At 39.1% G+C, this 27704-nt stretch overlaps 3 protein-coding genes across 4 annotated transcripts; all 3 read left to right on the forward strand.

The window, feature by feature from the left end:
* Positions 1–6170: 6170 nt before the first annotated feature.
* spaca4l (sperm acrosome associated 4 like) lies at positions 6171–20301 on the forward strand. Its single transcript, XM_037094049.1, has 3 exons — positions 6171–6369; positions 17232–17342; positions 18328–20301. Exons 1-3 carry the CDS (start codon positions 6318–6320, stop codon positions 18552–18554), a joined length of 390 nt encoding a protein of 129 aa, XP_036949944.1. The 5' UTR covers positions 6171–6317; the 3' UTR covers positions 18555–20301.
* Positions 20302–21247: 946 nt separating this feature from the next.
* LOC119017381 (sperm acrosome membrane-associated protein 4-like) lies at positions 21248–23556 on the forward strand. The gene is made up of 3 exons (XM_037094048.1): positions 21248–21402; positions 22403–22513; positions 22986–23556. The coding sequence occupies exons 1-3, from the start codon at positions 21351–21353 to the stop codon at positions 23222–23224; spliced, it is 402 nt and encodes a 133-aa protein (XP_036949943.1). The 5' UTR covers positions 21248–21350; the 3' UTR covers positions 23225–23556.
* A 125-nt stretch (positions 23557–23681) lies between these two features.
* On the forward strand, positions 23682–27308 carry LOC119017384 (sperm acrosome membrane-associated protein 4-like). Of its 2 annotated transcripts, XM_037094052.1 has the most exons (4): positions 24561–24593; positions 24842–24986; positions 25871–25981; positions 26790–27308. In XM_037094052.1, the coding sequence occupies exons 2-4, from the start codon at positions 24935–24937 to the stop codon at positions 27005–27007; spliced, it is 381 nt and encodes a 126-aa protein (XP_036949947.1). In that variant the 5' UTR covers positions 24561–24593; positions 24842–24934; the 3' UTR covers positions 27008–27308. The 2 variants fall into 2 exon arrangements, with proteins under 2 accessions (XP_036949946.1, XP_036949947.1); XM_037094051.1 differs by having other exon boundaries at positions 23682–24986.
* Positions 27309–27704: the final 396 nt, after the last annotated feature.

The following is a 27704-nucleotide window of genomic DNA, read 5'->3' on the forward strand; positions in this document are numbered from 1 at the left end:
TAAGATCTCAGTCAAGCTTCTGTAATTATCTCTAAATAAGGTTTTCAGCCTCACACACATAAAAAACTCAGAGAGGAAATCTAATAAGCAAAATGTGATTTGAATTTAAACCGAGCTGCATCTTTATCCGGTGTGGGTGACACAAACACAGTAAAACACCTTAGAGGCAAATGGTAGGGAACACTACGGTATGGCTTCTTTACATGTGACTCATGATAACTGTTTTTTTCCCCTCAACACGGCAGCTGTCTCTGGCTGAATGACAGGCAGGGCTGAGCTGTCTTCATGTGGCCGAACCCTGTCAGTTTTTCCAGAGGGAGAAGAGAAGGGCGTTCCTTCATGACTTAGGATGACCTCAAACCACAGCTCGGGACCTGCCCTTCTTCTCCTCCACGTCCTCCTCCTCCTTTATTTTGACTTTAGGAGGAAGGAATCCCCTGTTTTATTTTTACAGTCGTGTCTGCATGCGTCCAGACTTTGTAAGGAGAGCAGACAACCTTCTTTGAGCGGTCCGCTGACTGATGAAAGGTGTGTCTGCGCCGTGATAACCATAAGAAATGTTCGGCCTTCTTGCTTCACCACACCCAGAAGCCATACTGCACCATTTTCCCCTCAGAGATCTCCTTCAGGATGCCTCTCCACAGTGGATATCTCTTTAAATCCGCAGAGAACTGAGACCACACGAAAAAAAAAAAAAAAACAGTCTAATTGATAGAAAATATGCCCATAAGCCTTACTCTCCACATGTGAAGGCGTCAGTCCATGCCGATTTTGGATGGTTGAAAAATGCTGATCCAATAAAGCTCTGACTTGACAAGACAAGTTGAAGCTAATAGGTGGCAGATTGTTTGGATAACTTTCCCATTGAGAAAAACATCAAAGCAAAGTGGATTTAAAGTGGTTTTTTAAGACTAGCAGCAAAAAAAAGACCTTCTAATGTCCCGAGATTGGTCTTCAGCAGCAGTCTGCACGAATAGATTCGTATGATTTTCCGCATTCCTCTGTGGTACAAATACTCGATTGGTTTGACTCTGACTCATTCTTGCTTTGGCTTGCATTGCCTCATCATCTTTTTGGAAAACAACCTTCCTCCAAAGTATCATGTTAAGGTTTTATCGCCAGGATTTCCCTCTATTTTCCCTCAGATGGTCGTCCTGAGGATCAAAATACATTTCTCTGTCAGAGAACACAACACTTCGTTCAAAACAATGTTTACGGAAAAGGCTTTAACTGACTTCTTGTCTGTGATTAGTCAGTACAGTTGCCCCTGACGACAGTTAAATGCCATTGAATCCTAAAGGCATGCTTGAGAGACTCAGGACTAAAGGACAATACTCGATTAAAGCACAAAGGAAATTACATTGAAAGGTCACCAGGGACTTTGGTTCTGTCCAATCGCAAACAATAAACATTGTTCCCACCTTTTCCCATGCTTTCTTAAATGCTGTCATTACATTTGGTACACGCACGCTAATGCCAGTCCCAACCCTCCCAAAAACAATGCTTTTAGATGGCAGCCGACCTGTCCAACAAACGGTTCCTTTAAGGTCATGACAGGTTTGGGCACAAAAAAACCTCTTTGTCAGAGTTTGGAAAAGATCAAGTCGCCTCAAACGCAGCTCTTCCCTGTAACTTCACCATCACCTCCACCTCCTGACAGTCAGGTTCTAAACATGTAACATCAACGTGATGTGAGGCGTTTTGTTGAAATGTCAGTATGGTGCGTATCACTGGTTTGCAAAAACTTTAACTGCCTACATTTTATCCTGGTGACCGAGCTGCATTCCATCAGCTTCAGCTGTACTTGTTTAGAGCTAACTGGTACATAAATGTTAGCGTGCTAACTAATATTGGCTCCTGGCTGAAGGGCCATTCACCGAGCTAACGGCAGCTAGCTACATTTAGCAGCAGTTAGCACTTACTTTAGCAGCAAAGCTACTAGTATCTGTCTACAACAGGAAGCTCCATGAATCTCCTCTGAACTATGACTATTACTGAGAAGCTGCTGGTTATCAGTAGTTTGTTAGAAACAAGCGAAGCTATCTGTGTGAAGTTGTGTTTTTTGCAACACACTCCTCTGGCGACTTCTTTTTATGCATTATGCAGCGTCACAAAATAAAGATGAAGACACGCCCCTGATTGCAGGATGAGTCATCAACACTTCTATGGATTTCCCAGGAAGTTACATTGAAAATACTTTCAAAAACAGCTCTTTGGCCACTGTTGGGACCGATACTGATGCATAGGTGACATATGGAGCGAGATGTATGTGATAAAAACACTTTATTAAGCAGTTTCAGCCTAATGGGGACTTCTTCTACTACCATCATCTAAATGTTCTTGACAAGACACATATGATCTCCCTTCGCTAATTGAGCTACTTCAAAATGCACTCAGAATGACTTAAAATCAGTTTGAATAGATGTTTATCATCCTGAAAAAAAGCCTCATGAGATCCAAAGTCACTGTTTGTTAATATTGTAACGTATCTGCTTTTGTTCCTCCTCATCTATCTTCAAACTCTTTTATTTTCCTCCTGACTCTGCTCTGATTGCGCTGACTGATGGAACAAGGATTAGTTTGGCTGGTTTTTCTCCCACACTCCCACCGCTCCGAGTGACAAGAGTTGAGAAACTCAAAAGGCTCTGTGGGCAAGACAATAGAGGCATTTCACGGGGCCCAAACAGCCACCCTCTCAGCAAAGTATTTCCAAACGATGACTCTGAAGATACCATTTCATAACTGTTTCCCCCCTCCAGCGGGAAACCAAACCATGCCTCTTTCTAGAGCTTGCATGCAGAGATGACATTGCCGCAACAAACAGGCCCACCACCCGAAAAACCGTCCGTCATTCTGTGACTGATGTGGACAAACAAAACTGTGGAACCCTCAGTAATTACATTTTCATGCCCTGACCTGTCAGTGATTTACTAAATGCTTTTGTCGCCTCTCTCCGAAGATGTTTGCAAACACTCTGAGACAAACAGGCACACAGAAAAAATGCTCTGGGACAAACTCGGGGCGAGACCAGACTTGCTCCAATCAATCACTTCAGTATCTCGTCTTGCGCTGCGTCTTATCTGTCAAGCCCAGAGTGAGAGGAAGGACCCACAGAAACCCCCTTCCTCACTTTGTGTTTTTATCACACTCGAGAGCGTCTGTTTAAACTTAGACGATAGAGACATCTAGCAGAAAACAGCACTTCAAGCTATTCAAACATACTGTAAACCAGATGACAGGCAGCATTTCTATTGGTGGAACAATTTATAAAAGGCAAAATACTTTGTACTTATTAACCATTTGGTGCCATTCCATTGCTTCCTGATTGATCAGCATCTGAAGGACGGTGTATAGTAAAAATCTGGAGGGAAATCGGCCATATTTCAAGTCAATTCAACATATTTGTTATTTGTTAACATTAGCATTCAGCCATTTCTAAGCTCACGTTGCTGTTTGATTTTGTTACACAGTACAAAAGAAAAATGCTAAGTTAATTCTAAAATGTCTAAAACGCACATATTGCAAAACACATGTAATGAAACGGTAACGTTTGCTGAGAATCATTTCAATGCTAATGTTAGCTCTTGTCTAACGGAAGCTAATGTTATCATATATGATGTTTAAACTTGAAATATAAATATGGTCCATGTTTCAAGTTGTAAAAAAATCTGACAAATTGTGATTTCACCACTTCGATTGATCGGCAACTGCAAATAAAAAGAACAGTGTGCAGTATTTGACGAAACCCGTTAGCGTCTGTAAGACAACAGCTAACATTTAGCATTCAGCCATTTTCTTTTGAACACTGCTGTTTGATGCTACATGTTACAGTAGGAAAGGTGTAAATGAATTCTAAAACGTCAGGAAGTATCTTGGACAGATTTATTGAAGCCTGAACGTCAACATTATGTAATCAAACAGAAATGTTAGCGGTTGAATGCTAATGTTTGCTAATGGTTGATCAAATATGTAGTTTTATATTGAAATATGGCCTGTTAGCTTGCCTATTTCTGTCATTTCGTGTAATGTGTGTCAAGCAGTCACATTAACTGGGAAGCAGTTGAACGCTAACATCAGTTGTTTACTCACAGATGGTAATTATCAAATAGTCGACGCTGTTTTACCTTAAACCACGATTATGTCCTTCTATCTCTTTAATTGCTGATCAATCAGAAAGGAGGGAAAATTATAACAAAGATAAAAAATTATAATCATGAGATAAATGTTTACTTTTGTTGCTCATAATGTTGACTTTTTATATCTAGTCTGAGCACAAATTCAGCGTCATTAACTTCACACACTGGCTGCATTATGTTGAGGTGTTGCTACCTGTTATCTTTTAAATATATGCCACACACAGGAAGCCCTGCAGATGATTTGAATGATTTCAGAGAGCTGAAACTGTTCCACGTTCTGACTTCCAGAGAACTCACACATACTTGTTTGTCAGGTGGAGTAAAATATTACCCTGAATCTTGAGCAACTGCACAAGAGCAGACTGTGTGTGTGTGTGTGTGTGTGTGTGTGTGTGTGCTTCGATCGCTCACTGTCACTCACTCTAGGTGTTATTTTTTACATTAATGAGATGGTATTAGTTATTAATATAGTTGAACATAAAGAATCGCCAAAAGTTCTGTGTGACAAACACAATTTTATGATACTGACGTGTTTTTGTTCAGCAGGACAGTCTTGATGAACAGATGAACAACACTCGCATGACATTTTTATCCTTTGGATTTAACGTCAACCGGAATAACCCTGTGTGAAAAGTACAGCAAGAGAAATATAAGTTTATACCGTATGTGACCTTTAGGGTGTGTCATGATGTCTGTCCAGCAGCTCTGTAGGAAGATTTACATGTTGACCTACCAGAAGATTTTAGTCCTAACAGCCCCAGCAGTCCTCTATAGGATGAAATATTGTGTGTTAAGAAGCAGCGTCAGGCCGTGATGGACTGGGATACTGCAGCTTGTGGTCTCTCCACAGCTACAGGTGCAGTGGCTACTTGCACCAGGAGGACAAACAGTAGTTATCCTAATTTGGTTGGTTATGTCACCGTGGCAGTCATTTTCTAATAAAAGCTGTCAAACTGAAGACATGTCCTGTCTATGTGATCTTTGACATTTTGTGACCTTATTAAACGAGATAATAAATGCTCTGATTTTGACATTTTGTTCCTTGGAGTTGTGTGTTTTTCCTTTTTGATCAAATCAAACACATGTGGTAAGAAAACACCTTTGAAAACAATGTAAATGTATATGATTTAATAGTTAATGGGACCATTTAATCCTTCAGATAATCTGTGAATTGTTGACCAAACTCTTCACCATTTTCAAAACAAGTGAGGGAATGCTGGGACATCTTAGTGTTTCACTCGATTGTTTAATTCTGTGACATATCTACATTTTCATTTGGTGAATACTTCTAGGCCCCAGAAATAATGTGACACATTTTTATTTGACTTTTTTTTATTGTATAACCATGCACATATCCCCTTATCCCAATATCCCTGACCAACTGAGGGTAGTGTTGGTCCCACTGAAGCACAAAGTATCATAAAAGGTGCCTCTTATGGGCACATTATCGTTTGGAACAGGTATTCAAGCTACCTCTAAAGCAAAAGTGCAGAGGTATTGCCATCAAAAAGTACTTGAATCAAAAGTTAAATCAATCGAGTGTCTTCAACTAGACTGCTTCTTTTCACAATTTGATATATTTAATACGTTTATTATGTGTTCTGTTGGTAATATCCTAAAAAAAAGCAATGACTTCCTAGATGTCAGATGGAAACTTAAATATTTGCATGCAGGTAGAAGTAGCATGCAAACAGAAGTGCAAATAGCCCAAGGCTGCACACGAACAGACGCCATTACTTGACTAAATGTACTTAGTTATTTCCCACCATTGACTGAAGTGGATTATGGAACATTTCAGTCATTTTAGCACCAACAAAACACTTTAAAAATCCATAAAGGAATATACCATGAAATCACTTATACTCCCCTGATGCCCAGTTTTCCTACACTTTACCTCCCTGCTGAACTATCAGCTCCACCTGTGAGTCAGACAGGTGGGAGACTCTGGGGAGGGGTAGTGGGGGGGACGAAGGCGACTGGGTGGATGTTCCCAGAAGACCTCCTCTGATTGGATAACGGTGACGTTCGGATGGGAGGTGGACGATTATAAATGCAGCGATGGCGGAAACAAACACAGTTGGATTGTTTGATCCCGTTTATATAACGGTCCGAGTCCTCACAGGCACGAAGCTTCTCCCTCCAGAGTCCTGAGCTGGTGAACTTATTCACGCTTTTTCCAAGATGAACAGAGTGATCCTCCAGATTTTTGCAGTCGCATTCTGCTTTGCAATCGGTAAGAAAAACTATATATATACATAATATTTCTTTACTTTTTAAAAATGCATGTTTTTATTATTATTTTTTAACGCCGTTAACTTCTGACTATACAGCCTATTTTTATAACTGTTGCTCATATCTTTGAGAGAGGCTTTTCAATCTTTTTCCACGACTTAAATCCACGTTTTTTTACATGGAGTTTGGTGTGTGACTGTGTGTTTCCGTCACACCTCAGCAATCCTGTGTGCAGGATGACTTTTAACTTTTTTTTTTTTTTTAACCTTTCAAGTTTTCCATTATTAGATTAGCTTGTTGAATTTCTAGATTTTAGCATATGCATGGAGCTTTTTATGTTTTACATGATTTAATCCAAGAAGTCTCAACTCGGCGTTTTTTTTACTTTCTCTGGGGTTTTTATTAGAAGTGTGTGCCATGTTTTTACTGGGTGTACTCAGTGCTGAAGGGTGCAGAGCTTTGGGCTGTTTGACTGGGTGTGTCCATATTTTTTCAGTAACAGGGGGCCCAAAAAAGATGTGGTCACCCTTGTGACAAATATGATAATTTACACAGTGATGAGCAGTAAATAAAATAAATAAATAAATAAAGGCAGGGGTTTACCTCCACTAGCTTAGCATGATGATGCAAATGCACAGCTAAACTTGAGGTTTGGTTATGAATACATTAGGCTATTGAAAGATGCTATCGTTTCCTGGGTGTTGCATGTGTTTTTTTGTTTCTAACACAACGCTATTAAAAGATGCTATCGTTTCCTGGGTGTTGCATGTGTTTTTTAGTTCCTAACACATAACGCTATTAAAAGATGCTATCGTTTCCTGGGTGTTGCATGTGTTTTGGGTGACTCACTGAGCTCGTTTGGCTTGCTCTAGTTTAGCCTGTAGTCATAACCAAACATTACCCTTACCCCAAAGGAGCAGACAGAATAAAAACAAACCTTAAATAAAAACAAACAAACAAAAAGCTGTTGAAATAGCTAGCTTAAAGTTAAACAAATACATTAAATAAATGAATAAGCAGTTTTGAATTGCTAAAAGTAAAGAACAGTTTCAACCTAGTTCAATATTTGGGTTGGTTAGCTAGAAACGGTCAAGATAGTTAGTGAGGGAGAACAGACGAACAGTTAGCCTAAAGTAATGGAAAACACTAAGCTAAATGGTTAGCTTAACAGTTAAAAAAGTTATGTAAAATGAATAAATGTTGAAATAATAAACCAAGAGAATTATAATGAGGTCAACAGATTGAGTAGTTGCCTAAAAGGTGAACAGTAAACGGTTAGCTAGAAGTTAAGACCAAACAGTTGAAATACGGCTGGTTAGCTAAGAGTGGGCTAATAGTTGAACAGTTGATGTAGTTAGCTAAAGGTTATGCTAAATGGACTTGCATTTCAATAATGTTCTTCCAGTCTACGGACCGCTAAAAGCCCTTTACAACACAATGATGGCAGAAGCAAAGTGCCAACTGCTCATTAGCTGAATGTAATGGGGGGGGGGGGGACACTTGAAACAGTTAGCTAAGTAGTTGGCTAACAGTTATGAATAAACAGTCATCTGCTAAAGCAAGTCTTATGGACAAGTCAAAATAATTAGCTAACATAAAGAGACACAAAGTTGACACAGCTGAACTTAGACCAAAGAAAGAGTTGGCCAAAAATGAGTCCAACAAAATCCATCAAAACTGTCATGAATTAAGCCTGTTGGTTTTCTCCATTAGTCAGCTGACGGAAAATTAACTCTTGGTGATCTTTGACTCATCATTTCAGTCATTTTTCATAGAAAAATACCAAACCATCTGATTTAAGCTTACACAACAAACTACATTTTTGTGGACCGTTATTTGGACTGAAGTTTTAAGAGGGCAACTGAGACTCTGGTAATCAATAATGGACATTTTTAACGAGTCCCTTCATTGTGTAGACGAGCGTTAGGACTCCAAGCAACAGATTTAACTAAACACAGAATGAGTTACTGATTCACCACAGATGAAGCAGAGTCTATCCTCCTTTGCACATCCCAGGATTTACTCTAATGCTGTCATTACGACGGGGTGAGGCAGCCTGTTTTGTGGTACGAATATGTTCCAGACGTTATTAAAAGACTGAATCATGTCCCAACCTGCTGGCTGTTGCATGAGAAATTCCTCACCTTGCAAGAGTTGAGGCTTTGCCCAAGTATTAAATTCCACTTCGACAGAGGGTCTGTGACTGGGGGCGATGTTGAGGCCATTTGTTGTAGTATTGTGTTTTGAGGCCATTGTAGTCAGGATCCCCATCAGCTCTGTTGTTTCTGTCTCCTGTTTCAAACCGCACCCGAGTGGCGACTACAATCCCACCCTTGCTGCTTTTCATACTTTCAGGTGACAACTCTGACCTTAAGCCTTGGAATCTGTTACTTGAATAGTTGTTTGTGCCACTAGTGTGATTCACAAATGCAGATAATTACATAGTGAGGTTTCACATCCCCCTGTACAAGCGACCATGAGGGATGTTTATGGGAGTGTGTACTCTGGCGAACAGTAGATTTTAGATGGTGGTCTGGTTGGTTTTTGAAGTCAACATGTTACAGGCTACTGAGAGGTTTCCCCAAGCACCCAGCTGCTAAAATAGACAAAAATATTTTTTTCCCTCTGTAATCCAGATGTCAGTAAATTCCTTGGGAGGAGAACGTGCAGAGAGGCTGTTGACTGAAGAACACATTTTGAGATACTTTTACCTATTGCGTTTTCCTGGGATTACCAAAAAATGAATTTATTGAAACAACAACAACAACCATTGAAACAGACTAATTCACTGAATGTGCAAGTACAGTAAGATGTCATGTTAAGTAGAACTGCAAAATTTGATTTTACCAAAATGATCAGTAATTTGCATATTACTCAAAACAAATGTAAATACAGAAATACAAACTTGTCCATCTCTAACAAAAGGTGTTTTTTCCAATGACGAACTAGGTGAGAGTAATGAGTTAAAAGATTGAATAGTTGGTTTAAAGTAAATAGGGCTAATTAGCAGTCATAGGCAGTTAGCCAAAGCTAATGGAACAGTGAGCTGAAAGTAACAGAACAGACTTGAAACTGTTCGCTAAATGTTTCGCTAACAGTAATGAATAAACTGCTGATAAACCTGCCTAAAATTAGCCAATAACTAGTGCGAAGTAAATGGAGCTAGTAAGTCAAAAATAATAGATGAACAGTTGAGATGGTTAGCGTAAGGTAATAAACGTTGGCTGAAAGCATGGAAGAACTGTTGAAACAGCTGCTAAATGTAAGCTAACGGCCAAATGTTGAAATGCTGAAAAGATGAACACTTGAAATGAACCACAGTAAAATGTTTAACTAACAGTAATGAATAAACAGTTGAAATGGCTGCCTAAAAGTAGCCAATAATTAGCTTAAAGTAAATGGGGCTAGTTAGCTAAAAGAAACAGATGAATAGTTGCGATAGTTAGCTAAAGGTAATGAGAGTTAGCTGAAAGTATGGGGGGGAAAAAAAAGAAAAAGTTAGCTATGTGAAAAGTTGAACAATTAAAATGGGGTCAATTAGCTAAAAGGAATGGATGAACAGCTGAAAGTAGTGGAAAAAACACTTGAAATGTTTAGCTGAATGGAAAGCTTACACTAATGAATAAATAACATCTTTAGTTGCCTAAAAGTAGCCTAATGGACAAACAGTTAGCTAAAAATGGGTGCAACAAACTCAATTTGCGCTTTTTGTAATAAGGTTATGCTTAGATGATTAATCTATTAGTCATCTTTCCGTCACAAAGATATTATAAACTAAGTTTTTGATGTGAACCAAAAACTGACACGATGTTAACTTTTTATGAACGCAGGGCACCCAAATACAAGGCCTCGGTTTCATCATCTTTCATCTCTACTAAACTCGTGTATTTTAAATAAATTCAGAAGGTTATAAAAATGATCTCTCTGTCGCACATTTCTTCAGGCTACTCCACTCGTCAGTCTGGCTGCTCCCATCCTCCAAGGATGTTGTCTCTGTGAGCTGTAACCCACTTTACATCCAAATGCAAACCTAGAATATTTGCACACCACAGCCGACCCACCCGAGTCTATTTATCTTCACCTTTTGTATATGTTGTATACAGTATAAGATCTGAAGGCCACATTTACATATTCACCCTTTATACTTTAAACAAACCTGTTTGCATATTCGCCTCACGCCACAGCTCCAGCTTTCAGCTTTCCGTACGCTGTTTGTTTGGTGTTCCAGGCACACGAGTCACACTATGAGTTTGGTTTTCGGCTTGTTGGTCACTGTTTTTTGTTCCACACAGAGACATGAGAATAACACAAACCCGGGTGTTTCTGTCGGGTGGAATTCTTGCCGGGGTTCTGACGAAATGTTGTCACTAGAAACAAGCGCTTGTTTGAACAAGAGAGAAACTATTTTAAGTCGTTTTTATCAAACAACAGTGCCCTCGCAGGGGGAACCGTTGGTACTGACTTCTCTGAAAAAGCGCTGATCCCAGGGAAGATACCACACCCAACACAACACCATCAGCCACATCAGAGCTGCCGCGCATCTGTGTTCACTCTCTTGTTTCTTAGTCTTCCATTTAACAGGGTTTATTATTTAAAACGCAGCCACTCGTGTTCTCCTTTTTAAGTTCTCTTTGGTCCCTCAACATGTTCTTGCATGAGAAACTGAAGCGCTGACGCTGCAGGATCTGTAGTTGTGGCGACCGAGCAGCAGAGGGCAGAATAAGGCTGACTCTGCACTTTGAGGGTAATGATGAGTAATGCGCCACTCCTCAGAGCTCAAACGGGTTCCTAGCAACCCATGGCTGGATTACCTTTTTTTCTTTTATTCACTTCTAAGCAGCTGTAGTACTCAACTATCATCCTCAAAAGTCACGTTAGTAAAGAAACGGTGCTCAGGTGACTTCAGTCGTCTGATTTATTGAAATGATTCATTGTACCGCACCTTCAATTTGGACTTCTTGTCTACAATTTCTGTTTGTTTCTTCACACTGAAGCCTGCAAATTGTCATGACTCAGCAGAAGGATTCGCAGGCTGGCATACATGACAGTCCTACAAAGGCAAACTGCAGTGTGACGTGTAGTTAAAATGCAACATATACATATAAACTGGTAAAACAACAAAAGTACAGATTTGGGTTGTTAATGCTCCATGTTCCCCCCAGGAAAAAGTGCCTTGCTGTTTTCTTGATAAATCAGCTTAGAAAAGGGAATAGAAATCTTTATAAATACTTCTTCTCAACTTTAGTGTCTGTAGTTTCTGCACTGGACAAATAAACCCAACTCACATATTTCTTGTACTGTTCCTTTTGAATTTTTATGCATTTTACTACTTTCTACTGTATCTACATGTCTGGAATATGAATATTTATATAGATATAACTAGTTAGACATGATAAACAGATGTATGGACGCATTATTTGAGTCCAATAAGTCGCAAGTACTTATTTTACTTGAGTAAATCAAGCGTATCATCTTGCTGGCTGCTGTGACAGTTGGTGTCAGACATTTTTTCAGGACTTCCGGTGAGTCCGCCCTGTTGAAAGGCCGGAGGCTGCTCCTCCCGGGCGTGTCGTTTTTTGTTATGCAAGAGTAACAAGAATATTTTTTGTTTTTCACCTTTTTTATTGAGAGAAGTTTATTTAATTCACGCTAAACAACTTGTAAACAACTGAAGGAACTCAGGGATGTCCATGTTTTGGGCCAACCAGAATAGAAACCATGTTTTTATTTTTTGGGGGCGGGTAAAAACGCCTTTTTTAAGTATGTGGGATCCTCAGTAATTAAGTTTTGTGATCTGAGGCAGAGCAAATAACTTTGAAAAATATTTAAAATGAAGGATGTGGATCTTTTTAAAAGCCATGTCATTTTGTGGATCTAGAATTTGGTCTCTATTTAAGACATTCATCAAGTGTGTCTTCGTCTGTGTGAAGGGTGCTGATGGTGGTGTGCGTGTGTGTGTGCGGGGGGGGCGCGTTGCGTAGACATACTCCGGAAGATTCCAGTCATGCCAGAATTGAACTGAACTTACTGAAATTGAACAACACGTTCCAAAACGAAGATTTTTGACGTGCGTGAGAGAGATTAATATCACACCTGTACTTACCGTGAGATGAACCCTGCAGACATGTCGCATGACATCTAACGTGCCAATCTTCTCGTTTTTTTTTCCGCTTGAGTGATGCACCTTTTATCCAGAACCTGTACTTTTAAAGTCAGTCCTGTTGTTGTTGTTGTTGTTGTTGTGTGGAGAATCTGGCGCAATCATACCAGCAAACCAGTCTGCTGTTGCTAAACTGTTTTGAGAGTCATGTCAGACTTCAGATTTCAGATGCCCCCCCGACAGCAGCGGGGAAAAGGTGACAGTAACATGTCTGTCAGCATTGCAGAGCGATGAAGTGTTGCCAGGTGTGGCAGCACATAGGTCATGTGTCACTCGTGGTCGTGGTACTCTGTAATTTAACTTATCCTGGTTTGTAAGTCATAAAATTAAGCATGTATAAAAATCCAGTTATCATCGACTCGCCCTCATTCTGCTGATTCATTGTCCAGGAAACATTTTCTGCAGCTGCACAGTAAAAACGGCAGTGCAGAATTGTCCTTTTCAACCGAATTAGATGTAGACTGAATGGATGATGACTGAATTTTCATTTTGGGGTGAACCTACCCTCCTTTAAGACATGTGTTCCAACATTATTGCAGAGTAAGTGTCAGATGTTGGTGCACTTTATTTACTTTATTTTACACATTTCTGGATGTTTTTTGTTTTTTTTTATCAGATCGAGACATTTTCTTTCTCCAAGATGAAACCATTGGTTTTATCTTGTATATTTTGATTAAATGTAATAGAATATGTGTTATTAGGAGCAATGAGACGATATGACGATTGCCAAAAGTCTCTAAGTTGTGAGCTCCACTTGAACTCAGTTGTAACCGAAACCGGCGTGACAGGGTGTGGAGCAGCTCTGCACAAAGGTTTGGGTGTGTCAGGATTATGCCGCAAGACTGTGATTGAAATGGTGTTGTTCCACAGGATCATATGACTCCTACTGTGTCAGTTGTTTTCTGCATCTCTTGACAGTTTGTTTGTTTTTATGAACATTTGTCAGTTCTTGTGCTGGAGTTTCGTAACTCGTGGCCGCGTTTCTCAGTTCTCCATTTGCTAACATGTTCGCACCGCAGAGGTGACGTACGTCTAGCCAAGAATACCACCGCATGTGATTCTTGAGTGTGAAGTGATGTGTGGAGGGTATTACACATATAAGTGGAGGAGCGACTCAGCTGGAAAAAATGTTGGTCTATGTATGAGTCAGCTCAGCAAACCTGAACAATACAGCAACACAACTTAAGCAAAATAATCAAATATTGAATTGTCCGTTGCTCTTTTAGCCTGTGTGAATGTAATTTAACGTTCGACGTGAGACTGCGAGTTTGCTGTCAGCTGATTCTTGTTTCACACTGATGTCACAACATGTGATATTGTTCATTATTTCTGAAAGAAGATGAAATGTTATGATGTTCTTTGTAAAGATAACAATATATATGTATACATCTCCAGATTTTAAAATTGAAACTGCATCGTATACCACTGATAGCAGCCACCTTAATATGCCTGATTTGGTCATCATGGTCAATGCAGCATTCCTGGAGAAATAAATGAAAATGTCGAAAGATGTTAAGGAAATTGAGAAAAAATTCCCGGATCTGCACCAGAAATTTGTGGACTCTGTTCTTGGCCGAGACCTATACCCAATACAAGTTTCGTGGAAATTCGTTAAGTAGTTATCGTGTTATCCTGCCCACAAACCAACAAAACAAACGGATGTTATTTTTTTATGTGTTGCGAAAGTAAAATAACAATTATTTCTCGTTCCATGTGGCAGGGTTAACCACACGGCAGCCAACTCGGCTCAATATGAGTGGAAATTGGGGCAATCTTATTTATAATTTTGTGAAGAATTTGTCCCTTAAACTTTTTTGACATTGTGTTTTTAAAAGTATCATTCCGTCCGTCTCAGTCCGACATCGTCATTGTCTTTCTCAGGCTCTTATCAGTCGCTGTGTTTGGATAGTCTGCCCGTATGTTTGAGGACTGTCATTCGGATCCTCACACTCAGGCATTTTAAAGCTGCACCCTCACTTAGTCTGATGACCAGCAGTTAACGGTAATGTCAGCAAAGTTCAGATAAGATACGAAGCAGTTTTATCTTCTGTCTGTACCACCGACTCACTAACATGTTTTACTTGCCACCTGTGTGCTTTAACGTTTAAAGTTTTTTGTTAAGAGTTCAAGGTTTATTGTCTCACACACACACAGTTTGGTTAAATAAAACTTTGGGCATCTCAGGGTTAAACCAATGATTCCCAAACTATTCTTTTGCTTGTGACATACGACCTCTCGTCACGGCGTGCAAATCTGAGACGCGAGGGATTTTCCCTGCTCAGAGTATTTCGTCATTTCAAGAGTCATCGCCAAGGGCCTGAAGGTGCAAAAACTTGACAGTGTTGGATTGGGTGACTTGTTGTACACTGCAGGAACTGAATATTGTATGAATTCCATTAATTTTTTAATTGCCCAAACAGTTGTGCTAATAGTTTAGAAAATAAGACAAGACAGACTTGGTCATACAGTGATTTGGCTTTTCTGCTTAAAGTGGCACTGGCTCAAATTTGAAAAAAACTGAGGTAGCATATATGAATTTTATTTAAGTGTAGGGACTCCTTTTAAAAGCATCTCAGCGTTTGGACTTTGCTCAGAGGACACAGCTTATCTTAAAAGCACATTTCCGCACTGTTAATAAACCTGCAGTGGTGCTACCAAAATCCACACAAACAAACTGAAGTACCCGCCCCCCCCAACTCTTTTTTTAATTGCTTTAAATCACTGAGTGGATCTCGACCACAACAATAAAGAACAGGGACCAGTCCCTGTGGTTTTTATTGTGTATAGATTACAATGTGTACTTTGTGTCACACCTCCTGTCTCGAGCCATGTTCTGTAAACTGGACCGACTGGTTCCCTGCAACAGTTTCACCTGAGTTCCCTCCAAATCCTTTAGTATCTCCCCTGCCACCTCCCACAAATGAGGCTTACAGGTGCACATTTGATCCTCCAGTGCTCCTGAGACAGTTTATTTTACCATCTAAGTATTTTGTATCACCTGAACTGACTCGTGTTGGAGATTTTGAGCATCATTTTGACAGTTTTACAGTCGTTTTAACTGTAGGACCTTTTTTATGTTGGTATAAACACACAGCTTAACTGTGTTAAAATGTGATTTTTAGTATTATATCTCTAACATTTTGGGACCTGTTAGGGAAGGATTTAAAAAAAGAATGCAAATCCAAGCAGCAGAGGCTGAGATATCCTGACTTTCTGTTCCCAATACAGGTCAAAAACACTAAAACTATCTTTTGTAAGACCCTCCTATTCTTGCAAAAGCCTATTGAGCACAACAAGTTATGTCTGTTTCCAAGCACAAGCATGTGATTTCATTACAAAAGTTTCAGACATGGGGAATGCCAAAGTCTGGCCCCTTACCACTTCCAGACTGGTAATTTTAACCAGAATTTGAGACTGCAGTGTGGTCGGATTGTTCTTCTGTGTGCTCTTGATGGACACTTTACTCCCTCAATCTAGAGCTCAAAGGAAATGTAGGAGCTACACACAGATTCAAAACACAAAACAAACGGTGGACGGTGGTCTGAAAGCTTCAGGAAGATCAGAGAAATGATTTCCCATCAACATAAATTGAAGCCTCACTCCAAAATGTGATGGATGACAAATGGATTAACCTTAAGTGTAAAATCAATGTCAAAGTCCCCCATTTTTAAGCTGTGATTGTGAGTTAATTGTTGGCATTTTTATAGCTTATTTGGCAGCTGTGTAATTTTTATTTATTGAAAGTGAATCTCTTTTTTTGAAATTTCCTGATGTGCGTCACATTTATCAACTGCTCTGAATTTATTCATGTCAGATGTCGGGCACTCTGCGTGTGAGCTTTTTCCAGTTAGACTGGTTGGTTGTAAGGCAAGCTTTTGTCAACATAGCTTGACTGTAATCCCAGTTCCCAAAATGCAACCTAATAATTAAATGTTACAAGGTTTAAGCAGGGCGACAGACTGCTGTCACACACAGCAGCTGTTAAATAGAACTAGTGAAATGGCTCAGCTTTGTTATTTATAGTTGAAAATCCATAATTTATCTGAAGCTGCTCAATTTTGATGACAAAAAAACTGCACAAAAACTTTTTTTGGGATGAACTGATAACTTGAATTGTCAATTTTGAAGCATTTTCATCCCAACGTTGAAATGGGGACATTTTCTCTCAACAGAAAAACAACAACTAATGGGTGGAAATGTTCATAGAAAACTAATGAACAACATTGATTATATAAAATGTGACTCATAATAAAGAATAAAAGTGTCAGAAGTAGAACAACAGTATCAAGTACATAAGCACACAAGATAATTTAAAGTCAAATTTAACGAATGAAACATTTCAGAGAATTGCGTAAATGCGTAAAGAAGATGACATCCAGGTGATGCCAGGAGCTGGTACGACGTTGACCATTAAAGTCCTCCGTATCACAGGTCAAATGTCACCCACCTGTCTTGTCCATGATTATAGTACAGAGACCCTGTCCAAACACCAAACTGCATCATCTAAGTGGAGGGCAAACACTGAAACAGTCTCTGTTCTCGGCAAAAGCTTTAATCTCAGACGAACATGAAAAGATGATTTACTTGAATGCTTTGTCAGGATATGTTTTAACTTCCTAATTGCAGCCTGTTGCTAACCCTGCTATTCTTTTCTTCTTTTCTTTCCCCTGCTCTTCTCCCATCCATCTCTCTTATCTACACAGGTCAAGCTCTGCAGTGCTACAAATGCAAAATTGGCATTGGAGAGCTGTGCTTTACCAGCAAAACCACGTGTGAAAGTGGAGAACATTGCTTCAGTGGTGTAGGGAGGGCAGGTAAGGAGCTTAAAATCTGCAAAAAATCTCACTGGATGACATTCTCAGAGAAGGTTTTCATAGACACGCCACTAGTTGCATTCTCAAAGTACAGCTCTAAAGCAATAACGGAAGAAAACGTCATTCTTATGAAAGCATCGTTATCAAAATGATTTGATTGTTCAATCAACAGAAAGCTTTTTAGCCATTTTAACCAATAATTCCCAACCAGAGCTACATTTACCTCAGGGGGTACTTACCGATACCTGTCATTTAACATCACATATTGGAATTTAAAGTTTGTGTAAACTAGTTAGAATGTGAGCACAGAGGTTAAGATGTTAGCTTAAAGAAGCGGATGAACAGTTTAAGTAGTCAACTGGAATAAGCTGTTAAAGGTCAGCTAAGAGTAATGTCAAACACAGTTTAAGTAGGGTTAGGGTTAGTTAAAAATTGTTGTAATGGTTTGTTTAAAAGCTGTGTAACTGGTTAGCTACAGGCTGTTTAAATAGTTGATTAAAAGTAATATAAATAAACAATAGTTAGCTTTGAATAAGCAGTTTGAATACTTTTTTTTTTAATGTGATAATTCAGTTGAAATAGTTGCAGATGTAGATGCAAACACACTTGGGGCTTTATGTTTATATCAGGTGTAACAGATCACAGAAGTGCCTCTACCCATTTTCAGACAGTCACTGAAGTGTTTTGAAAGGGAGATTGTGATCGCTGGTGTCTGTCTTCACTCACAATAGATATACTCAAGTATCCACGGGCTCTCCATTTAGATGTTGGCATTGAATAATGCTTCCAGTCTAAGTGTGACAGCTGATTCATAATATCTTGACAGTCTACTTCCAAAATGGATTTAAAGATTTGTTCTTTACAAAGTTAAGAGGGTCCTCATCCTTTAACGACATGCAGTGTACCACTCACTCTGCAACCCAACCAACCATTTCAGCCCCACACAGAGAATAGACACTAACAGTGATTGTGTATCTCTCCACAGTTGGCGTAGTGGATATCAAGAGTAAGGGCTGTCTAGCAATGGCCGAGTGCAACAAGACGAATGTGGTGCAATTCCCCGGTGCCACTGAAAATTCTACCACCGCCTACACTATGACCAAGACGTGCTGCAACACCGACCTGTGTAACGCTGCACCCGGGCTGCCCTCCGGGCTCAGCCTGGCTCTGGCCACCGTCACCGCTCTGTTTGTGGCAAACATCCTTGTTTGACCGCAAAAGCAGATGACATAAAGTGAATACACACATATAAAACACACACGGCCTTCTGTTTTACTATCCTCGAGGTGTATTGCACTTTTTTAATTTCACACGTGCTCATGTCAGTCAAATTTAAATTCCCTCTGTTCTTTGTATAATTTCAGCTGTTCAGCAATTTAAAGGAGACATTATGCTAATTTTCAGATTGACATACTTCAGTGTTTAATGAAAGAAAACACCTCTGTCAGAAATGTTCTGTCTCTTTTAAGACCCAGTCTGCTCTGATTGGTCAGCTCACGCATGCATGAGCCAGCACTGACAACAACAACAACAACAACAACTGCAGAGAAGCTGTGCTAAATCAATTCTTATGTGCCAAACAAACTGCTAGGCAAAAATTATAAATGTGTGACTTATTGACATAGTGTGATGTCACCAAGTCACAGGTGGGGCTACTGACGAGGTGTTTCAGGAGCAGTGTTTTCTGTAGGAGAGAGGAGCTTCTGTTGATGCAGACTTTGGCTTTTTTAACATTAAAAATGTTCAACATGCACAAGAACCCATAAAACACTGAAGGAAAGGAAAATGATAAAGCATAATGTGTCCTTTTTAAAATGTAACACAAGCCTGTAACACTGACATCAAAGATGATTTAAATTCCATTTCATATATTCAAATTGCCCTGCAATTAACTTTCGCCACTTGATTGAGCAGTATAAAGTTGAATTACAGGGATGTAGGTGTCATTAGCTGAATTACATCTTAGCCATTTCACTGTATAGCTACAGTAAATCTCTTGTGTAGATTAATTAAAAAGATGTTACCTAAAGGAGTAGTCCGACATATTGTGAGATATGCTCATCTGTCTTTTAAGCCAAGAGTTGGATGAGGAGATTGGTAGCACCCATTTGTCTGTCTGACGGTTAGCTTAGCTTAGCATAAAAGCTGGAAACGGCCAGCCTGGCTCTGTCTGGAGGCAAAAGGTTTGCCTGTGGTGTAAAAACAAATTGTGTTTCTCACAAAAACAGAGCACAGTAGGTGAGCTTTAAAGATGTTGTAAGCTTATTGTTTACCATTCAATAGAGCTGGGGTAGCTGCTTCCATCTGTCTCCAGTCTTTATGTTAAGCTAACCTTATCAGGCTTCATGTTATCCATACATACATGCATACATGAAGAAGGGGAATGTGCATATTTCTCATTATGCTGAACTAGCCCTTTAATTTATTGCGATTGACCCTCTGTAATGTCATTTCAATTATAAATATATAAAGATTTCAAAGCTTCTATGAACATTTCATTTATTGCAGTTTGCTTTGTGTACACTTTATTAACATGTAGCTAACATGCTGTAAATTATCTCCTGGTTTATGTCTGGTACTGTCTGGAAAAAAAATCTTTCTTTTGACACAAATAGCTTCTACAATTCTGTGCTTAACTTGTTTTTTATTTTTGATATATGTGACGAATCCACACTGCACGTTACTCCTTTAAATGTGGGGTACAAGCTTTGGTTTATCTCGCTAGTTGAATGTATATGTAGGGAGACGGTGATTCAGTTGATATTGAGATTCCAGTAATTTGAAATTTGTCAGGTTCGATCTATTCGACAAGAATCGTTTTAAAGATGGGTTACATTCCTGAACCTGACACTTTTGGCATTAGTTTCCAAAAAGAAAAATGTGTAGACGTGAATACTGTAAAATTGACAATGTAAACAATTAAAGAATGCAATAAACAACCAAACTGGGGAAAATGTGACTTCTGTGTGGTGGATACTTGGATTTAGTTTCCTCCCTTACGTCTTGATGTCACTTGGCTTGTTGTCGTCCTGCAGGACAGACCAGTTCTCCAGGTTTTGGTGCCTTGCAGCAGGGGCACGGCTGTGCTACTGCTGGCATGAAGGTGCTCACCTGATGTCTGGTTTTGGCAGCAGAAGTGACATATTTCATCTCTGTGCAAATTGAAGGTTTAGAGTTGAAACCTGAGAATGGCTGCTCACGTAAATACAAAAATCATCAAATCAAAGTCAAGTGTGCTGGCCTGTGTGATCTGGAGGGTTGAGGGAGGTAAAAGTCAGGAGGTGGTCATGAAAAAATGTTTTTTAAGTACGAAGCAACTTTTTCATTTGGTTTTATAAAACAAATGTACATGTTTTTGATGATATCCTTATGTTTTAATGTTATTCTCCAGATTTTCTTAACAGTAGAGAGATGAAATACCGTAGACTCTAACCTATTCGTCTGAATAAATAGAAATTAGAAATTTGCTCCATATGTCTCTCAGGCAGAATCATCACTTGGTTAAGGTTCGGAGCAAAATCATCGTTTAGCTAACAAAAAAATATTGTAATTGTCTGTTTTTAAGCCACAAAAAAGATTGGAAATGTCGCCTTCTGTCCTTTCAATAATATCCAGTGGTGTGACTGCTTGGCAGTTTTGCTTTTGCAACAACAATTTAATTGTTCTTCTGAGGGTTTCAGTCAGAACAATGTAGACTGTCACTGCGATTAAACGCTAAAACTTGAAAGACAGGCTGAACCTCTTGTGGTATTCAGTGAGGTCTTTCTCAGTGCATCATCGTGGACATTCTCCGTCTTTCACTGGAGGATCACCTTAAGGAATGCAGATGAGGACAAAAGGCTTGAAACCCCCCCCCTTTGTTTCCCCTCCCATCACCTGTCGTAAGGTATAAATCTCTGGCCTCCCCAAACAAGCTCACCAGTCTGTACCTCACACAGCATCCGATCACCTGAGAGGATTTTTTTTTTGTCTTAGAGCCAAAACCAAGAACCGAACCAACACAACAAGATGGGAAAGGTCCTATTTGGAATCATTGCAGTTGTTGCATCTATCATGCTGGGTAAGATTAAACAACTTGATTACTGTTTTGACTAAAAAACAACTTTGTGGCAGTGGTTGATTTAAATAAGATATTCTAAAATTGGAGATTAACAGCAAAGAGACTTTTCTGACACAAAAAAAGGGGAAAATCTTATCTTCTGTTTTGTTAAAAGCCTGGATATATGTGTGTATATATACTGAAGTAAAATAAGAGAGATAAGAATACAAATATCGCAGGTAAATTCAACTTTTTAATGCACAAATCAAGTACTTTTGTCTGCAAAAACCTGCATTTGTATGGCAACATCATCAATTTCATCCCAGTTCTTCATCACCTGAAGCGACTTTTTAAATCAGTTGTCAGTTCAACCTATACTGAAAGATTTGAAATTCCATTTATTTCCATCGAGTTGGGCTGGGTATGTCTAAAAACTTTCAGCAACTATTATCACCAAAGGAAATTGTGACAATGTTGTCTTACACAAAGATTACACTAAAACGCTACTTGAACTCACCGCTGATTTCCATCCTTTCACACCTAACTATTTTCCTAACCAGTAAAGATCCAAATCATGCGGTCATCTTGGCATCTCCCGATGTGTCAGTTAAAGAGATTGACTGTTTATTTAAACTTGGGCGTAGTCCAACGGCGTTTAGCCACAAACACAACGCTGGGTGTGGTGGACCGCAAGTGCCCCAAAACAATGGTAGCTGAGAAGAAAGGGAAAAGAAAAGAAAAGATTCTTGATGTCAAAATACATCACTGCCATTTATCCGTAAGTGTTTCATTTCCAAACAACATGTGGTACAAAACAATTGCTGGCGTATAAGTAAAGTACATTACACAGTTTCCAAGGTGTACAAATATTTGCATACAAAATGTTCATGTTGATGTCAAAATCATGAATGTTTTGAGCTCATTTTCAAACATGACTGCTGTGGAAATTCAGCACACACGATATGAAATGTTGATTTTTAAAATGTTTTTATTCATGTGCGTGTGTATTTGTGCGTTTCAGTGGACTCCCTGACCTGCAACGAATGCAAGTATGGCCTGTTGGGCTTCTGCCTCAGCAACAATCAGATAACCTGCGCCACCAACACCAGCCAGTGCTCCAGTGGAAAAACAAGTAGGTCTCCTCCTGATCGCCTGGAAGCTCACACCCTTTCCATTTGAACATTACATGTTAGCACAGGCATGATTCTGTTGAAAATACTCCCAAATACTGTGACACACTGTCACACACACATAGATCAACAAACGCCTGTTATTTACTCTTTGAATAGGCCTGCATGCAATGAAGTACTCATTTTAAGTTTCACTGTCAAGCTAAAACATTGTATTTCTAGACAAATGAAGAAGAAAAGGAGGGGCGAAAGAAGAGAGGAAGTGAAGGGGAGAATGTTATTTTTATGATTGACTTCATGAGCATATCTCATGCTGAATGTAGAAAAACAGTGAAGGAGAGTGTCTTTTCAAAGCATGTTAGCACGTAGCAGCACAAGTAAATGTAGTCAAATGAAGTACCTGTATCTTAAAAATGTGTTTGAGTAAACGTACACAGTCACTGTCCTCTTTATAACACGACCATTTCTCCTCAGGCTTCCCATCAATCTCCACCTCCATCGGCTTCAACACACTGGGCTGCACTGAGAGCACTTCGTGCAACATTACAGCCAACGCCACCATCATCGGTGTCGCATACACGTCGGTGCTCAACTGCTGCGGGACAGACAAGTGCAACACCGTTGCGCTCAGTGGCGCCCCGTCCACCAAGATGACCCTCACTGCCGCCGTCAGTGCAGCCATCCTGGCCTCCGTGTGGGGAAGCATGCTGTAACACGTCTCTTACTAAATCACAAAACAGCAGCAGAAGCCAGAAGCAACATCCAAAATAGACAATTGGGCATTTCGAGTTTATAAGAATGATTATTTATATGCTCATATGCAGTAACATACTTTATTTTCCATAACCATAATGTCTTGTCATAGAGTTTTATAATAATAAGCTATGTAACAACCAAGTTGACCATTGTGGAAGTTGAACAATGGGATGTTTCAGGGAAACATTGAGTTTGTAAATCTTCCACATCGTTGTCTTGACTTTTTTTAAATTGCATTTTATTTATCCTTTCAACAACTTTGCTATGAAAATAAAGACAATCTTTTTCACTTATTGCCTCTGCTACCTGCTCTTGCTTTAACAACATACATCCATCCATCCTTAAAATAATGGATAGTTTGGTAAGTTTGGTGAATAACAGTTGAAATTGTTTGCCAGACATAAGTATAGACAGATGTGTGCAGCATGTTGCCACAATTTCATTATAGTTAATTCATCCTTCAGTATTTTGATTAAAGTACTCTTTAAAGGTAAATTTGGCAAAAATTAGTATTAAGTGTCCCAAAATAGCAATAGCAACCAGTAGTGCGGGGGAAAATCAAAGATATCTCTCCATCCCCGAAAAGTAATGTTCACTTAACAAACAACATTTGGTTACAGTGTAAACAGATAAAATCTCACTGTGAAATTCCAAACCCATGCCAAACTGAACCCTAAAGCATTGATCACAGAGGCTGACAAATAATTACAATTCATTAAACAGCCATAAGACACATTAACAATGTGAGCTGTCTTACCAGAATCTGTGCAAAACTTGCCACTGCCCTCCAGTCAGCTACTTTGCAAATCTGTTGTTCAGATGTTAGTTTACGCCACATGACATTTCTATTTTGACATACAGTAAGTAAGTAATACAGTGTAACAATATCCACGGTTGTTCTTTGTTTTTATTTTTATTTTTTTATGTTCATGATGTTAACATTGGGTGCTTTGTGAAGGAGGTAGTTGCATAGGGTTTGTAATGCAGTTTCTCCAATTTTACCAATCTCAGCTTATTGAATATAAAAAGCAACTTTTTATGTTGACATACCAACAATCCCCCACACGTTTTGGTTTGTTTTCTACCCCCACATGCCACTAATGACATTGTTCAGAAACCTGTCTGTAAACAGTTAACATAGCTAACGGCAAAAGATAAAATATATCCCAAAAACATTTGAAATAGTTAGCTGAAAAAAGGGTTAGGCAATGGATAGGCTGCTGAAATAGTTAGCTAAAGGTGATGGGTAAGTGGTTGCAATCATTCGAGACAAGCGTTGGATAAGTAGAAATGGTTAGCTAAACGCAATGGATAACCACTGATATTGTAAGTCAAAAGTAACATTTGATGAGTTGTTAGCTAAATCACTGGAATAGTAAGCATCGGTTTTAAGATAATCACTTCAATTAGCTAAAACTTACAGTTAGTGAATAGCTTCAGTTCATTTTACAGGAATACGCCCCACCCCTTACAAACATCTTTTTTATCAGTACTTACTAATGCGTATGACTGATAACTCCCTGAGTATATAAGATGTTGACCATGAGTCATTGTTCCCTCAAACCTCAACCTAGAGCCTCTGAACCAGTAAGATCTTCAGAAACCTAGACGAGCCAAAACTTCTGGGTGGTGTATCTCACCTGTAGGTACTTCGAAGAAACATCACGATGAACAAATTTCTGTGGAGCTGTGCTGCGTTATTGACGCTGTTTGTTACAGGTAGGACTTTCTTTTTATTGTATTTTGTTAGATGGAGACCATAACATTTGTGGGCGCGCCTTGTGGATTGCTTAAATGAAGGACAATACGATTTTGAATGTGTGAAATCATGTGCAGAAATTATTTGAAAGCTTCTCCTCACAATTCGCGAGAAACATTTTTTTTTCTTAAAGTCTAGTCTTAAATTCACAATCTCAAAATCGCATTGAACCCATGTGGTCTCCATACACTGTGTCAGACGGGGTGTGCTGGATTACAAGTGTTTTTCACACATACGTGTTATCAGAGTGGGACTGTGCTGTAATTTAGTTTAACTACATTTTAATTTTGTGATGTTATTTGAGGCAAGCAGCAGGAAAGGCCACATCGTTCACATCAGCTCAATGTTTCTATGTTTATCTTGAAAACAAGACACCTTTTATTGTGATGTTTATATGTTGTGAGCGGCGCAAGTGATTGGTAATCATGATGATGATGATAATGGTTGGTTGGAGGAAGAAACCTGCAGACAACTCAAAATTTTAGCAAATATAAACTGTGGCTGTCTGTATGCTGCTCAAGAATATGTATGTGTGCCGTTTCTGTTGCTTGCATGAGAGTCACATCCTGGATTGAGTTCACTTTTAAGATAATGAATCTGTAGCCAGCGTTCACCTTGAAAAGTTATGAAAAAAAAAACAGTCTGAATGTGTACTTTGTGATAACAGCATTCGCTTGTTTGACAAAGGTGGAACTTAATGCAGTCAGACATATGTGCCTGTTGACTTGACTTTGTTTCTTCTTTGTTTGTCACACATTCTGATGTGTGACAAAAGGATTTATATGCTGAGATCCAGAAACATTCTTCTTCACAATTCCTTTTTTGTCGTTGTCTCCTCTCACAGTGGAGGCCCTCAGATGTTACACCTGTGACGTGAGCATCCTCGGCTCCTGCACAGGCACAACTGCTGTAAACTGTTCCAAGTCTGACAACATGTGCTTCTCCGGAGTTCTCTGTAAGATAATATAATGATTTCTTCACCTCTGAAACACTTCATGATCACAGATACATAAAAAAACAGGGAAATTGAAAATTGATTTATTTTCATTCTGAATTAATTTCATAGTGGAATTAGAAAATCTACCCTGAAGATTAGATTTACTTCGGTCTACAAACTACACCTTTAAGCAGTGTTGAACATCTTTATGATCAATAGGTTTGAAACAAGAAGTTCAGACAAGTCTTTGAAAAGTTGAAGGAATCAGAAAAGTCCTCTGAACAGAACAGGAACAGCAAAAGAGGTTCAGACACATCAAATTAATCTTGTTTTTATTCAAATCGGAATGATTTCAATTACATGGAAGAAGTTTTGTCTATGTATTCACAGCAAATGAGTTCTCCACAATATGTGGAGGAAATGTTTAGCAACGCCTCCTGAAACGCTGCAGGGCTTGTTAATTTAATATACACACAGGAAGTGAAAGAGATAGAGATAGATTCAGCTTTCCATTAGGAATGCCAAACATCTGTATCATGTATCATGTGGTTTTTGAACGTCTACGATGGCATATTGTATCTCACATGTGAATAACTGAATGACAGATGCTTTACTTGCATATATAAAGTATATTACGTTGAGCTAGAATTTAGATTAAATATGTAACAGAACAATCAAATTTAGAGAGATCAGAATCAGCTGTCAAACTTCTGTGTAAACCTTCTGCAGGTCATTAACTTACCTACATTCCCAGAATGGAGATCATGTGCTCTCCGTCTGTGAACGTAATCAGCTGTGGTCACTGTCTCATCTTTCCTGCTTTCAGCGTTTTCTGCCGACCGGTTGCCAATCTATGATAAAGGCTGCATAATGGCATCTGCCTGCAAAAATGTGACAAATGAGCCCATCCTGAACATTAACTACACCATCATCAGGCACTGCTGCAACACCGACCTGTGCAACGGAGTCGCCCCCGTCCAGCTGCCTGCGACTGCAGCTCTGGGAGCAGCGCTGGTTGCTCTTTGGAGCCAGTGGGTCCTTTAAAGAAGGAAGAGGAGGAAGAAAATGAGTTGAAAAATTAAAATTTCATCACTTTTGTCCATTGATTTCTTGAATATACTTAAATTAGCACTTGCAATATCCCCATGTAATGCATTATACAAGTCAGCTGAGGTTACAGTAGTACTGTATTTACTGTGTGAACTGTGTAAATGAATATGTATGTGTTTCTATGCAACTTGCATACATTTAAACACCTTGTTAATGTAAGACAAAGTTGAGACATATAGGCTAGATTTTGTTGCGAATCATTTCATTTTCATTCAATACTAAAAGGCGACTCAATCCTGAAACTGACTGTTGCTCAAATAAATTATTTAAATTTTAGTTTTGTGTTTTAGTTTATTGGGACTACTTTGTGATTCATATGATGGGATGGAATTTCTGGGATATTACAGATATTAAACTAAATAAGCATTTTGGCATTTTGATGAATTGTAATATTTCGCTGTCTCGCTGAGAGTAAGATGAGAAGATTCATACTGCTCTATTGCTTGTATGGTAAAAAATGAAGCTACTGCCAGTAGCTTGCACCTTAGCATAAACAAGATAGTCTTTCTACCTTAAAACGTTTCCTCGTGCACATGTTAAACTTTCTGGTGCACACAAAAAACTTTCTCGCCAGCAGCCAGTCAGCTTAGCTTGGCATAAAATATGAAAACCAAAAAACAGCGAAAAACTG

The sequence above is a fragment of the Acanthopagrus latus genome, chromosome 3 (genome assembly GCF_904848185.1).
Source record: "Acanthopagrus latus isolate v.2019 chromosome 3, fAcaLat1.1, whole genome shotgun sequence".
Taxonomy (NCBI): Eukaryota; Metazoa; Chordata; class Actinopteri; order Spariformes; family Sparidae; genus Acanthopagrus; species Acanthopagrus latus.